Source organism: Myodes glareolus, chromosome 12 (assembly GCF_982192425.1).
Source record: "Myodes glareolus chromosome 12, mMyoGla1.1, whole genome shotgun sequence".
Classification (NCBI taxonomy): Eukaryota; Metazoa; Chordata; class Mammalia; order Rodentia; family Cricetidae; genus Myodes; species Myodes glareolus.
In genome coordinates, this window is record NC_142037.1 from 28307130 (window position 1) to 28323276 (window position 16147).

The 16147-nt window shown below is 36.3% G+C and overlaps 1 protein-coding gene across 3 annotated transcripts in view; it reads right to left on the reverse strand.

The window, feature by feature from the left end:
- Ints6 (integrator complex subunit 6) overlaps positions 1-16147 on the reverse strand; it is a 79481-nt gene that overhangs the window by 22098 nt on the left and 41236 nt on the right. For all 3 annotated transcript variants that reach the window (XR_015004869.2, XM_048422242.3, XM_048422241.3), the window contains exons 5-8: positions 5849-6032; positions 3426-3551; positions 1774-1928; positions 183-335 (exon numbers count right to left, since the gene is read on the reverse strand). Coding sequence is in view for 2 of the 3 variants with exons in the window: in XM_048422242.3 (XP_048278199.1) it covers positions 183-335; positions 1774-1928; positions 3426-3551; positions 5849-6032 (618 nt within the window). In the remaining variant the exon portion in view is untranslated. The remainder of the gene's footprint in view (positions 1-182; positions 336-1773; positions 1929-3425; positions 3552-5848; positions 6033-16147) is intronic.

Below are 16147 nucleotides of genomic sequence, written 5' to 3' on the forward strand. Positions count from 1 at the left end.
TAGGCTGTTGTGTCTGGCTTTTTACACAGGTGCTGGGAATCCAAAATCTGAATTACCAGGTCTTTGTGCTCTTACAGGAAATACATTACTGACTGTCCTATCTGTCCAGTACCCAACCCCCCAAAAAAGAGGAGGAAAAGAAACACCTCACCTAAACCTTTTATGTAAGTTTTTCAGCTTACCTGCCAACATGTTTGAGGAGATTTCCTTTCTAGAATAAACTGAGTCAATGGTGAAGGCTCCAATTCATACTTGTCAAAAGGCAGTTTGTCAATAACCATCGGTTCACAGTCTGTACATGAAAATTTCACTACAGGATGAGATGTACGAGGTGGCTAAAGGGGAAAATCTCATTACTATTTACACAAAATACCAGAAATCAAAACATCTTAAGTAACTTTCTCTTATCAGTTTACTTTCTCAGTTTTGTAAGTTTGATTTACTAGAAATACCATTATACTGGGAAAACAAACCAATGTTTAAATTATGTAATATCCCCAAGAAAAAGAAAAACATCAAACTTTATAAAATTGAAAATCTATTTGTTTAAAACTCAACTTTATCATAAATACAAAACTGAGAATAAAAAGGATTCAACTAATTTAGAATTAAAAGGCATTCACTATTTTTATATCTAAGAAAGAAGAAATGTACAAGTCTTCATTTATGGCAATTAATTATATAGGTTAGTAACTTCCAAGCTAATTACACTTCTTGATTAATTTCTGAATATTTAATATTCAGACAATATTTACAAACTATTGAAATAAATATAAATTATAAAATGTATATGTAATAAAAGACATAAGCCTTATATTTATTAAGTTCTGTCTTTTGGGTTTTTTTTATTCCTCAATGGATTCCTCTGGCAGGTTATTCCATTGGTATATTCATTCCTAAGGTACCTAACACCTTATTTTGAAGATCTCTGTCCTAGAGGCATAAAAAACCACAATACTTAAAAAAGACAAGATACTAACTTCTTTATGTCTTAATATAGACCCCTTCATAAAAACCAGGAAAAATGTATGAGCTACAATTTGAGATTTCATTGTCAGAAGGACTCGTTGGCTTCAGAACTACTTATACTCTCATAGTTCCCAAATCTAGCTAGGATCAAAATCATCTCATTTCTCGTATGTCTACAGTTGTCTACTGGATTATTCTGACTCTTACACAGCCTTCAGATATATTATATCTAATTTCTCTCTAAACTACAAGTCTTCTTTTAATAACCTAGCCATTTTACCTGTCAAAGACTAGGATAAAATAACAGTGCAGAGGCAGGCTGATCTCTGTGAGTTTGAGGCCAGCCTGGTCTACAGAGCTAGTTCTAGGACAACCAAGGTTACACAAAGAAATCCTGTCCGGGGGGGGGGGGGGGGGGGGGGATCAAACAAACAAAAAATTACAAATACAAACAAGGAAATCTTAATACATTTATAATTCAGTATCCAAATATCAATAAAAGGTAAGATAATATTAAATTGCAAAGCAAACAAGTTACCTCTTTTCTGTTGCTTCATAATACCATATGGATAATCAAATAATGGCTCATAGCACTTTATCTGTCTAATTTCTGTAAGCAAGCCACACCTTTAAATAACAACTGGACTTAAAAATCACACTGTACTTCTCAAAGTTAGCTTGAGAAAGGCTGAGCTGCACAGCAGGACCTTCTCTCAAAAACAAGGAGTTCCACAATATAGTCATCTGGGGTTATTACCATCTAAATGGTTGTCATTAAGTAGTCATGGTCTCTCTGGCACTTACTAGTGTTGGAGAATTCTGATCTGGCCAAAAAGACTCTGGAACAGGCCAGTGGCCTATAGGAACTCCGGTTTTAGGATTTGGTCTGACATATATGAGTTTGTGACAGCTATGCCAAGGCTGAGATCCAAAAGGTCTTGATATATCTGGCTGCCCGTCTATAGCAAAAAAGTTAGAACAAAAAAAAAACAACACAACATTAGGGACAAAAACAGAAATTAAATTACATCATTAACACTCAATAAAAAATATTCTTGGGTCTGTTGATTTATGGATTTCCTCTATTTTTTAAGTAGGAGAATACCGTGACTGCTTAACAATTAAACTAGACTTCAGTTCAACAGCCAGTAAAATCTGCCCTGTTTCAAATGTGAGTTCACCCACCCAAAGTTTTACCTTTTTCTCATCCAATGACAATGCATAAAACTAATCTCACAGTGAGTATGATAAACTACATGCTTTCCCTGCCAGATGATAAAGGTAAATATCCACTTTGCATTCTTTATCCCTGTATATTCACTGTCGAAACAGTAACAGGCACACAGTAAATAGCATCTAAGTATTACTAATGGGTTTAATCCACCACATACACAGTTAAAAGGCAAAACAACTTTAGAATTAAAGGCTAATCATGGCAAAAGAAAAACTAGTTAAAATACCTTCAATCTAGAATAATTCTAGCAAAAGAAAAATTTTCTTCAATAATTCAATAAACATTTTACTCAGTTTAGACTTAGGCCTAAACCAAACATTAAAAATAAATGTAAAAAAATATGTTCTAATAACCTTTAAAATTTTTTGTTATATAAACTTGACACACCCACTGATTCACTAGACTTCTTATCACCTGGTCCCCCCCATGATGGCCTTTCTCTTCTCTCAATCATCCTCTAGCCTTTGCAAAGTGCCACTGATACATTCTAATTCTGAAGCTATGGACAATTGCCATGGGATCTATGTAAGCCCTCAATCCACCGACTTTTATACATAGTTTATGGACACCAAACTGAGAATAAAGTCAGGTTGAACAGGGCAGGACTCTTAAAAGAACCAACCAAACAGCAAAGGCTGGCTCCTCATTTCGGTGCCCACACAAACCACTATGTCTTATGCTCAGAAAAAAAGCAGCTAAGAAACTGAATAAGCATCTCAGGTTGAACTGACAATTTTCACGCATAGGAAAAGCAAATATACTAAAGTCAATGATCTTAAAGTAAAAAGAAAATATGAGTTTTTCTATATAGACACTTAAAAAGCTGTTTGGTTCTCTAAAACTTCAGACAACAATCGTTATTATAGAAAAAGTGATGCTCCTAAACCACCAGTTCATACTGATATTCTTATCTTCCTTTCTGTACCAATAGCAATTGCATACCCATGACAATTGGTTTTGTTAATCTTTAAATTTTAATTTATTTTGAGATAGGATCTCTCTATGTAGCACTGGCCTTGAACTCAAGAGATCTACCCTTCTCTGCCTCCCAGATGCTTGGATTTAAAGTATGCCATACTACACACAAGGTGCTCTTGTTGATTATAAGGCCAATACACACACACACACACACACACACACACACACACTTACTCTGGGGGAGGTATCTAGTTCTATTAATTCATTAAATCAAACTCATAATGACTGTAAGAAAATACAATACCTTCTACAGGAGAAGGATCTGGTCCTGCCTTCTCAAAGTTTATTACCACTCCACTTTGTACTTTCTGCACCAAGGATTCCAGACACTGATTAAGCATTCTTGGAGAACACACAGAGTATGAGCGGCCTGAGACAAAAAGAATGAAGCAACTAGTTGTAAGAAGACTACTTCCTGGAAGAACTACAGTAGCTTTCTGACAACATTAATAGAAATTCAATGTAAAGGTTAAGTATTTCCCAATTTTAAGGAAGAATAAACAAAAATTATGATTTCCAACCAATAATCTATTCTAGGTGAGTATATAAGTATTTTCTTCTAACTACAAGTATATGGAACATAGAGAAACCCTGGACTGAGCAGCTCACATAGGGAAAAAGTCAAGTACCTTTCTACCTTTATAAAGCACTGTTATCTCTGTTAGTCAAAATAATTTATCATTAACAGACATACATACACACATCTAGCAGTAATAAAATCTCTAAAATTCTTATTCTTGCTTAATAAAAGTTGTTGTCCCTAAAACAAATGCTAAGTACAAGGGAGATAATAATAATTCAACTGGTCTCCTGGCAGATTTTAAGTATTTTGCATTTATTTTAACGTATAGATAGTAGTAATGGAGTTGAGAATGAGTATTTTTTTAAGTTTCTTCTGAGGAAGTTACACTTGAACCAGGAAACTGAAAAACAGAACAGAATGAACCACAAGAAGATCTGGAAGGAGAAAAAGAAGTACAGAAAAAGACATACTACATGCATTTGGCAGCATGTGCTGTGAGCTTACATGTGGAGGAGTGGTAGATTTAGAGAGACATGCGGGGGGGACACAATATCGACTAAGTGTCTTCCAGGCCATAATAAGTATTGCCTATTTGTCAAATATGGAAAGTCATTTTATAGGGCGAAGGGTCAGATTTCTTTACACATCATTTTTTTTTTTTTCCTTTTTCGAAACAGGGTTTTTTTCTCTGTGGCCTTGGCTGTCCTGGAACTCACTTTGTAGATCAGGCTGGCCTCAAACTCAGAGATCTTCCTGCCACACGAGTGCACGTGTGTGTGCAAGTGTGGCATGTGCCACCACCACCAGCTCAGATCAGCTTTTCCATGAGATAGTTTTATTGTACAGTAGAAATGGGAAACAGCAGAACCAGTAAGGGACCATAATGCCTTAGTGTATCTAGGCTGCCAGATCTGGAGGAGGCAGGAAGTACTCTGATCCAAGGAAGAAGCAAGGGTGATTCCCAGGTGTTTCATTTGTCCTGAGTTGGAGAGATGAGCTACAGGGCTCCCAGTCACTTGTGCACTAGGTTTGGGGATGACAGCAAATTAAAAACACCCAACACATATATTATTCAAAAGATAAAGAAACTTTATGAAAAACTGCACAGATGAAACACCTGGGAATCACCCTTGGTTCTTCCTTGGATCAGAGACAACTTTCTTCGTCCCTTTGGCTCATTACTGTACTCAGCTGACTCCAGGTCACATGACTTGAAGATGTACAGTAATATATTTCACTTTCCCAAGTTAAAATAACTGATTCTAGAAATTTTTTACTTTGGTATAAAAATTTGGTATAAAAATATAATAATTTGGTAGAAATTATCAAACACTACAAGAGAGGAAATATGACCTAAACAATAATCATAAAGAGAAACATTACACAGAATAAGGCCCAGTTTGTAAGGATAGAAAAAGTTACTTTTTCTCTTTAACTAATTTCAGATCAATAGAATTTTATTTGTAAAATGATTTATTTAGCCAGGTGGTGGTGGTGCATACTTTTAATCCCAGCACTCAGGAGGCAGAGGCAGGTGGATCTCTGTGAGTTCAAGGCCATCCTGGGCTACAGACTGAGTTCCAGGACAGGCTCCAAAGCTACAGAAAAACCCTATCTCAAAAATGAAAAAAAAAAAAATTCATTTTCTCCGACTTCTGTAAAAATCTTTTAACAATTTTCACGTTAAGATGACAACTTGTTTATATTTTCTAATCAATTAATGGCTATCCACAACATTTCTATTCTAAGACAGGGATTCATTATGCAGCCATCCCTAGCTGGTCAGGAACTCTAGAGATTCACCTGCCTATGTTTCCTCAGTGTTGAGATTAAAGTTATACACCATTATGCTACCAAAATTACTGGTGATCTTTGTAAACAACTTGTTTAACAACTTCAGATTTGTTACACCATTTGCTACATTAAATATAAAAAAAATTAGCATTCATGAAATCTAACAATAAATACAACTATTGACTTGTCAAGAATACAGACCATCATCAACACATACAATTTTAAAACTACAGGTCTGTGGATGTTTTTTTGAAAAAAAAAATAGACATGCAAATTTTGATATATACATTTTAGCACATTCAGAAAAACTGTGTTTTAAACCCCTGAATTACCACCAGCAAAAATCTTACCTCCTGTCACTTCACACATTGGTGTGATGGCAGAATCATCCAAAGGCACACCTGTCAACTGTTCTGATTCTACTGACACGGTGCCAGGCAACCGCAGTACTAAAGCAAATAGTCTCTGATCCCAACGAAAAGGTTCCTTGGTCAATTCACTTCCAGGCAAAGGAGAATTAAGAGGTAAATGAAGCTGAAAGTAATGAAGAAAATATAGTAAGTTCTCCACAGTCTTTTTATTTTAATTTTTAAAGATTATTTTATTATTGTATATGTATAGGTATTTTGCTTGTATGTATATCTGGTTACCATGCGAATGCCTGGTGGCATGGAAACCAGGAAGGGCATCATATCCTCTAGAACTGGACTTAAGAGATGATTGTAAGCTGTTCCATGGGTGCTGGGAATTCAACATTAGTCTTCTGGAAGAGCAATCAGTGCTCTTTTTAATCATTTCTCCAACCACCCACACTGTATTTTAAATAAACTTTAAAAACACATTAAAACTGCACTTGAGTCTCTTATCACTCTAAAAAACCAAGTTTCAGAAGTAAAAGCTTCAGATTTACCTAGTAACACACACTACTTAACTATAAAGATCTTAAACTGAAAGACATAATCTGTATTACTATAATGGCTCAGCAGAGAACTCAAATTGGCTCCCAGCCTCTATAATCAGGGGTGCTCACAACTACTTCTAAATTCAGATTCCAGGAGATCAACACCTCTGGCCTCTTTAGGTATATACCAACACTCTGTCTCTGTCTCCCTCTGTCTCTCTCTCTCACACACACACACAAACACACACACTCACACCATAATTAAAAACAAGAATAAACCGTAAGAGGACTAGAGATGGCTCGGAGGTTAAAAGTACTGTTTGTTCTTTCAGAGGACCTAGATTTGATTCCCAGCAACCACATGGCAGTTCGCAACTGCTTGTAACTCAAGTCTCAGGAATGTTTCTGGCCTTCAAGTGTACCAAGGCGTGTACATGGTACACAGACTTATATGCAGGCCAAACACCCATACACATAAAAATAAATAATTTTTAAAAGAAATTTTAAAAACAAAGCTAACAAAAAAACTTGACTAATCACTGTGTCTAGCATACAGTCTTAAAGCCCAGTCTACTAGCACGAGCCCTTGAATGAGAAGTACTGGTGTAGTACAACTCTCACAAGGAGCACACTTCCTAGAATAGAAATCAAGCATTTAAAGGGATTGTTAAGTCAGCATAGAAACTCAGGTCTTAAATCAAGATAGAGCTGACAAAAGACCCCAATTTAATCAATTTCAGAAATCTCAGTGTAAAATTTCTCTCTCTCTCTCACACACACACAGAGATAAATAAGTAAATAAACAGATTTGCTTTTTAAAGCACTAATTAAAAAGACACTGGCTGAAGAAGGTTTCAATTGTTAATTCAATTCTCTCTGAGGAGGCACAGGACTTCAAGCATTCAGGGCCAGAAGAGGCTCTACCAGAACATCTAATACACAACTCATGCAATGATAAACACCTGAAGCACTGACAACATCAAACAACCTGCCTTTGGTTATACAATAAGTCTAAAATGTACTTCTAATAAGAAAACAAAGTCATGAGAATATTTTCATATTTTACACATGGTTATTTCAATTTTATAAACCTGTCCACTTTTCACTCATGTGCTGTTGCATTTCTTATTCACTCCCCTGAGTATCACAAACTTCTCATCTCCCAGGGCATGGGAACGCTTGAGTAAAAAAAAAATAATGGCTGGCAAACAGCAACAGGAAAAAAAAAAATTTGAGAAGACTGCATTCATTATTCAACCTAAAAAAGAGCTGAAATCCTAGTTAGCATTAGTCACTAAGGGGAAGAAGCTTCATGAATATACACTTTCAGAATTTAAAAAAAATGTGCATAAATCAAGAAAAACACAAAACGGATCATCATAAAAATATGCAATGAAAATGAATACTTCCTAAAATTAAAAAATAGAAAAGTACTCATGTGGAAATTCAAGTGGCTAACAACATGTGTAAAGAGGATAAAATGTACTAGTTACCAGATAATACAAATTGAAATATCTAGGAATGCTATTTCATACTTTTAAGATCAGCAAAACTAATAAGAACACAAAGCTTGTAACAATGTCTCCACACTGCTGGTGAGCTGGCAAATATCTGGCCATCTGGAGGACAATGATGTCATCTGGTAGAATTGAAGATAAGTACAGACTACAGAAATGCCACCACCCAGAGAAAGCTTCATTTTTATAAAAAGTTTGGACAAAGAATATTAGTGTGTATAATCAGTGGTATTTGGCATGCATGAGACCCTAGGTTCAATTTCCTCAAACTCTCATACAATGGTATCATCTAAAACAAACAAACAAAAAAAATGAAAAACCACATATAGTTAAATCCCATAAGACAATCAATATACAAACTGTGGTCTGTTGGTTGTTTATACCACAGTTAAAGAGTAATTCAAATCTCAAGGATTTAGTATGGAGAGATTTCAAAATAGTACTTTTTTAGAATATAACCTACTAAATAAAAGAACATATAAATGTACAATTTGGTAAATTTTCAAATATAACATGACCTAACTGACGATCACCTCCAGGTACTACTTTTCCTAACTGATAACGTTCTTTGCTGATTTTGAACTTTATATAAATGGAATTATAGAATACATTCTTTTTGGCTTACAGCTTTTCCTCCTCAATACTATAGGTTAAGTTTCTTAACCTTTTGCATTTGGTTGTAAATCATTCCCACTGCTACACTGTATAAATATGCTGTGATTTATCCTCTTTTGTTGAAATTGGGTGTAATAGAAGGTCTTTGTGATGGGCACATACTGCTCAGCCAGAAGGCAAAAAAATATAATGACCTTTATCATAAAAAATTTTGAAAGTTAGTACACCTGTACGTCCATCACTCAGAAAAGCTTGATGCAAGAGGATTCCCAAATGTGAGACCAGCCAAGACAACACAGAAGCATTCTATCTCCAAAGAGAAAAGAAATGTTCCTAGCAGTGGTACTAAATTAGATTCCTATAAGCAATGTATGAATAGAACTAGCTGTTTCACTTCTGTTTCACCAAAGCTTAATGCAAACTGTCTTTCATTTGCCATTTTAGTGTGTGTGTAGTTTCAATTTTTCTGGGATCATAGAAGGTGATTTATCTTTTCATTCAATCACTGCTTGTTAGGTGGCTACCTGTTAAGTTTCCCCAGCACCCAGAAACAAAATAATCACACAGAAATTGTATTAATTAAATCACTGTTTGTCTCATTAGCTCTAACTTCTTATTGGCTAACTCTTACATCTTAATTTAACCCATCTTCATTAATCTTTATTATCGCCACATGGCAGTGGCTTACTGGGTAAAGTTCCAGCATCTGTGTCTGATGTAGATGGGCTTTCTATGTGTTATTTTCATTGGTTAATAAAGAGACTGCCTTGGCACTCTGGTAGGACAGAAAATTAGGTAGGCGGAGTAAACAGAACAGAATGCTGGGAAGAGGGCAATGAGGCAGACACCATGGAGCCAGCCACCAGGTCAGACATGCTGAATCTTTTCTGGTAAGCCACCACCTCGTGGTGCTACACAGATTATTAGAAATGGGTTGGTTAATCAAGAAGTGAGAGTTAGTCAGTAACTAACTCTCTAGAGATAATGGGCCAGGCAGTGTTTAAATGAATACAATTTGTGTGTTGTTATTTCCGGGGCTAAGCTAGCTGTTCGGGAGTCGGGTGGGATGAAAAGCAGGCCTGTCCGCAGCTCCTCACTACAAATGATATAGAGGTTAAAATAAAGCCGCATAAAGATGGAAAATACACAGAGAATCTTGATACTGTATGAACTGTTTGTATGCTGAGGAAGGAGCAACAGCTGCTAAAAGATATTTGTTTATAAATGCTGCTGAACTAATCCAAGATAGATATGTTTAAAATACCTTGACTTAAAATTTGGATCTAAGGTTATGATGCTTTGGAAAAGTTCCTTTTTTGTTTTCACAGAGGATGAGACCCTGTGGATTGCTTCTATCCCAATATGGTATGATAGACCCCGTCCTCCTGAAAGGTTGCTTTGAACACCCTCAAGAAATTACTTTGCTCAACTGTCGACTGAGATGAGTCTAACACACAGTTTATACCATGAAAGACCTGATTAACAGCGAACCTATACAGCAGGAAGAAGTTTGGAGAGAAATAACTACGTCCATATTCCCAAATATTGCTTATAAATGTTCTTTTATATTTAAAGGGGGATATGATAGAGATATGAATAATTTGCACTGGTATGGATTTTAGGTCAATTTTGTTATATGTATATGTATTTCTGATATTGATTAAGGTATTGTGATTGTGTAGTGCATTTAAAAACGTAATATATAATTAGGAAATATAGGTTGTTAATGGATAATCATCAATAATAGTCAAGCTTGTAGTAATATTGGTTAGATTTTCTAGATGTGCATAGATATATTTCAGATAGGCATTCTTCATATCTTTCAAAGACTACAGAATATGGCATTTAATGTTTTAATAACTTAGGGCTTTTCATGACAATGAGACATGTCTGCTCCTGGCAGCACCAATCTACTTCAAGAGGAAGATGGGCATCAAAGAGGCTCCTTATGGAGTTGGTTAGCCATTTGGGGCAAGAAAATGCTCTTGCCTGGACTGTTGCATAGACTGGACACAGAGAACCTGCAGAGAGAGGACTGCTGAACTTGCCAAAAGGTGAGATGATCCTTCGGGGTTTCTGATTCATGAAAGAGTCTGCGAGACATTCTGCAGAGCACAGCAGATAGTGACTGAACTGCCTTTGAAATTTCCTGCTTCATGGAAATGTCTCTGGATACTATAGGCCTGTAGGGTGAAGATGGATGCCCCAACGGTAACAGAGGAACTTTGGGTGACTGTCCAGGCAGCAAGATGTCTCTGTCATTTCTAGAGTTTTGGAAGTTGCTTACTTCTTGTTTACTTAGGGAATATTATATCCTTCTGGAGTCTTTGATGGAGTTGAAGAATGGTTAGTTATAGTTTTCCGTTATTATGATAAAGATAAAATAGATATAAATATTGTTAACTGTAATTCTTACTGGATAACTGTTTTGATATATGTAATTTTACTATGTTAAAGTGAAAGCCTTTCTTTTTCGTTTAAATAGAAAAAGGGGAAACGATGTAGATGGGCCTTCTGTCTATGTGTTATTTTCATTGGTTAATAAAGAGATTGCCTTGGCCCTCTGATAGGACAGAAAATTAGGTAGGCGGAGTAAACAGAACAGAATGCTGGGAAGAGGGCAATGAGGCAGACACCATGGAGCCAGCCACCAGGTCAGACATGCTGAATCCTTTCTGGTAAGCCACCACCTCGTGGTGCTACACAGATTATTAGAAATGGGTTAATCAAGATGTGAGAGTTAGTCAGTAACTAACTCTCTAGAGATAATGGGCCAGGCAGTGTTTAAATGAATACAATTTGTGTGTTGTTATTTCCGGGGCTAAGCTAACGGTTCGGGAGCTGGGTAGGATGAAAAGCAGGCCTGCCCGCAGCTCCTCACCACATGTGTCTTGCAGGGCTATATGGCTTCTCTCTTACTCCACCCTTCTTTCTCCCAGCATTCAGTTTAGTCTTCCCGGCCGACCTAAGTTCTGCTCTATCATGGGCTCAAGGCAGTTTTCTTTATTCATAAATGGTAATCACAGCATACAGAGGGGAATCCCATATCAACTGGTCGTTTCAATGTACTCTTTTTGTGATATGCCTATTAAAGTCTTGGGGGTTTGTTTACTATTGATTTGTTTGTTTTTCTGGAATAGATTTCAAGGGTTGAAATATTCCAGACACCAGTTTTGTTCTGGATATAGGTGCTGCAAATATCTTCTACTCTGTGACCACTTTCATTGGTTCAGTACATCATCATTTGATAAAGTTTCTACAATTAGTCCTTTTTACTGTCCTTATAAATCATGAAGATGTATCACTTTTCTTCTAAAATTACTTTAGAACTTAATATTTAGAATTAAACCAGAATGCAACTAGAATTGATCCTGGTGTGTCTTAAGAGATATGGCTATCTAATTGACACAGTTCTCATTATATAAAAATCATCCTTTCATTGTTTCATTTTAATACAGCCGTTTTTCTATGTTAAGTGGTTGTACATGTAATCAAGTATAGTCTTCAGTCAAAACCATAATTTAGATGAGGAAATGGCAAAATGTAAATGATTTGAACAGAAAACCATCTCTATATAGCATTAAAGCAAACAAGTGTCATTTCCTGTTTTCCAAAATATATATGTAGTAAAGGACAATATGGACCAGAAAACTGTACAAAAAGCACAAAAATGGCATTATGTAACAAAATAAAGACTACACTCACAGCTGCAGTGTTCTCTTCACTGTAAGTAAATATGGCAAACTGTTTATATTACTTATTCTTATCCAAACTACTGTAGCACACTGCCGTAACTATGGAAACAAATGAAGTATTCAGCCAGGTATCCATTCTTCTTAAAAATAATGTCATTGTTTTTATAAAAGCAAAGACAAAACTTCAGTGCTTCAATGAAATAAGACAGTAGATTAGATAACTAACCCTAAAAAGATTTCTATTTCATCAGCTAACTAAAAAGTATGTGCAAATGCACTCATTTTTTTCCCTTAATGTAGCTACCAAATAAACATTAGGCAAATTTAGGTTTGAGTGATTTAAAGATGAAATAAAATAATGGTTCCAACATTAAGAAAGCTTGGTGTGTGAGGAAAGAACTCGTGATCCTTTAGGAATCTCTTTCTTAGATGTGTTTAAAATAAGCTAACAAACAGAAAGAACAAAATTTAAAATCACAGTACCAGCAGTTTTAACCTGGCTTAGACTAACTGGGTCAGCCAGCTCCCCTGTCTCCACAGCCTAAGCCTAAGGTCAGCCTTGTTGCCATGCCTGTTAGTATTCAGGTATCTGTACTGACCTGCCTGCCCTTAGAGTCCTGACAGAATACTGCCTCAGCTGCAGCCACTAGGAGCACAACTATTGTGCACATTCGCTATGCTCCCCTTTACCTCCCGTCTCCCTCTCTCTCCCACCACTCTTGTTCCCTGGAATGGGTCTCTGGCCCCTTCCCTGCCTCTTTTTACTCCTCTTTCGATAAATCAATGTGAGCCTTGTTGCATGTCGTGACTTCTCTTCACAGTGTGTTTAAATAAATTACAACAATACCCAAACTCAGGTCCTCACCCATTGCAAAGCAAGCATTTTACTGGCTTATCTCCCCATTCCTAATGGTCTTACGTTTGACAATGGCTTGAATACTAGTTATTTGTGACCTTGCTAAAAGTGAACTAAAAATTCAATTTCAGGTTATTTAGTTACTTATGGGACAGGTACATATCAGGCTATTAAAAGCCAAATAAACAAATGTAAAAATATTAGTTTTTTAAGATTCTTTTTAAAGATTAATTTTATATTACTGTATAATAATATATACCATATTATTATACAGTAATATAAAAATTACTGTTTTTTATTTACATAAATAAATAATGAGGGTTTTGTTTACATAAAAGTAGTCTGTACATTATGTGTGTATCTGCAGAGATCAGAAGATTATCAGATCCTTTGGAACTGGAGTTCTGGATGACTGTAAGCTGCCATGTGGTAGATAGATTTCAGGTGTTTCACTTTTTATGGAAAACATACAAAATCTCAAATAACCAGAACACTTACATATCATTTACATTTTAAATTGCAGAATATAAGAAATAAACAGAAGGCAGAAAACAGTAAAAGAAGGTAAATTATTTTTCAGCCATCTCTAATTCTGGCATCTGAGCAGACATCTCCTGGTTATAACTCAAAAGAGGACCACACCATAGTCTGCACAAACATACAGGATCCTCTATCTTCTCTGGCATGCTCTACTGACCAGCTCTATTGTTTACTTGGCGGCCTATCTTACTAGTTTAGCGAGGGTCCAGAGGACAACTGTCCCCCCGCATTACATCGTCAAATGAAATTCTGAAGAAAACACTGCAGTAGAGTTGTAAACCAGAGAATAAGCTCCTTTTAGTGTCCTGCCAACAGAAACTGCTATGTCTAATGCAACACCATACAAACATAGGCACAAATAGCTTCCATATAAGTGTGATAAAGCTGGGCATGTGGTGAATGCCTTTAATCAGGTAGACAGATATCTGTGAGCTCAAGGTCAGACTGGTCTACACAGTGAGTTCCCTGCTAGTCAGGGCTTCATAGTTTTAAAAAAGAAATCAAATAATAAAAGTGTGATGGATTATAAACCAGGTAGTCCCATTTCCAGACATACAAGTGTTATTCTATCCCTGCATACATAGCTACTTCTCTAAATATCACTTTTATGTGCACAGACATAAAGGATAAAGTAATGAACTACAAAACCTGCCCAACACATGGAACACAGATAGGGTAGATACAAATATTGTCTGTGCAGATACCACGGCAGCTATTTCTTCCTGTTTAGCATTCACAATGAAAATTTACTATGTCAGACATAATTCCATTTAGACCCACACAGAACACAACCTCATAAATCTTACTTTAATGAGATATAGAAAAGAATGACTATATATCATTTCTTGTAATTATTTTCACCCAACATACTAAACCATACTTTCTTTTCATAGTTTCTCCATTGGCCTAGTACCAATGAGCCTGGCAAAGTATCAAAGGTGAAATAAGATCTAATTGTTATCTGGTGAGACCTAATTTTTAGAAAGGAATTGAGATCATAAACCAAGTTGTGACTCAGATTATTTAATAAAAAGGTATTATGTTATACATTGTAATTTCTTACCTTCACGATCACACAATAACTATAGCATGTATAATCATAAATGCATGAACAAGGTACAACAGAGTAATTAATTATCTAGGGGTAAATAAAGACTTCCCAGTAAAGAATAAAGAATGAAAAGTTTACTGAAAATTTACAACTACATGGAGGATGGGAAGGTGACAAAGAGTGAGGATAGTTATTAGAGACACAGGACAAACACTAGTCCCCAAGCACGCACACATGCACACGCACACGCGCGCGTGCACACACACACACACACACACACATACACACGTGATTAAAAGCTACTTTAGAATAGATGAGGAAAGAGCAAAAAAAGAGACTGGAGACTTTTAAGTACACCTTTAAGCCTGGCACAGCGGCTCAAACTTAAAATCCAGGCAAAAAGCTAAAGAGAAGGATTACCATAACTTCAAGATCGGCCAGGGTTATGGAGTAAAACCTTAAGACCTCCAAAAGAGGAGGAGACACAGAGAAAGGGAAGGAAGCCACAAAGAAACAGAAGCGGAAGGGAGAAAAGCAGGAGGGAGGGAGAGAAAGGAGTGGAGTAAGAGGGTAGGAAGAGGAAGAGGAGTAGGAAAGGAAAGAGAAGAATAAAAACAAGCATCACAATATTCAAGTAGACCTCAACGAGTGATTTACAAATAAACAGGCAGGATTTTAGTAAAGGAAGAAGGAAACACCAGTTTAACATTCAGGGAAATCAGCAGTGCAGTGCAGGTCAAGCATAGAGAAGATACTATAAAGAAATAATAGGTACTTTTCTTCTAGTTATCTCCCAGTCTACCTAATTCTTAACTATTCTTTCTGAGTTGCTGTGGTAAAAACAGTGTAGTCAAAATATTTTGAACTAAGTCTTATAAAGCCTTGAGAGGCTTATGTCATCCTTGTGGGAAGTGGAAACCATGTAAAGAAATTTGAACTGGATTACTGTAAAACAGGGACACAAACTCCAGGAAAAAAAGAAGCCAGGTACCTTAGCTGCTAGGCAGCACCAAAAGCCCAGATATGGACGTAAACCAGCTCACATAACCCAAAGAAATAATAAGCTGCTTTAAGCTCATTAAGTTTCAAGATAATATGTTATGCATCAAACAATAACTATATTACCATCAAATATTGAGATTTCCTATTTGCCTTCAAAAGAGCATGTGAAGTCCCCATCCGTCCGTCTGTCCATCCCCGCCAATTCCCTCTAGTCTGTCATACTTTAGTATATCCATGGTTTCCCTCCTTCTCTGACTGCTCCTATCTTCTAGGCTCACCCTCAACCCTTTCTCAAACCCTAATACCTAAGCTTGAAATGTTAAAGATCTGCAAGCTTATACTTGGGTCCTTGTCAGTTTACACTAGGCCCAACCCACCTACTCACAGGTTTAATTACTATCTAAATCTAGATCATATTCAACTTGAATATGCCCAGCCAAATTCTCTCCGCAGAATATCAAAGTCTTCTCTA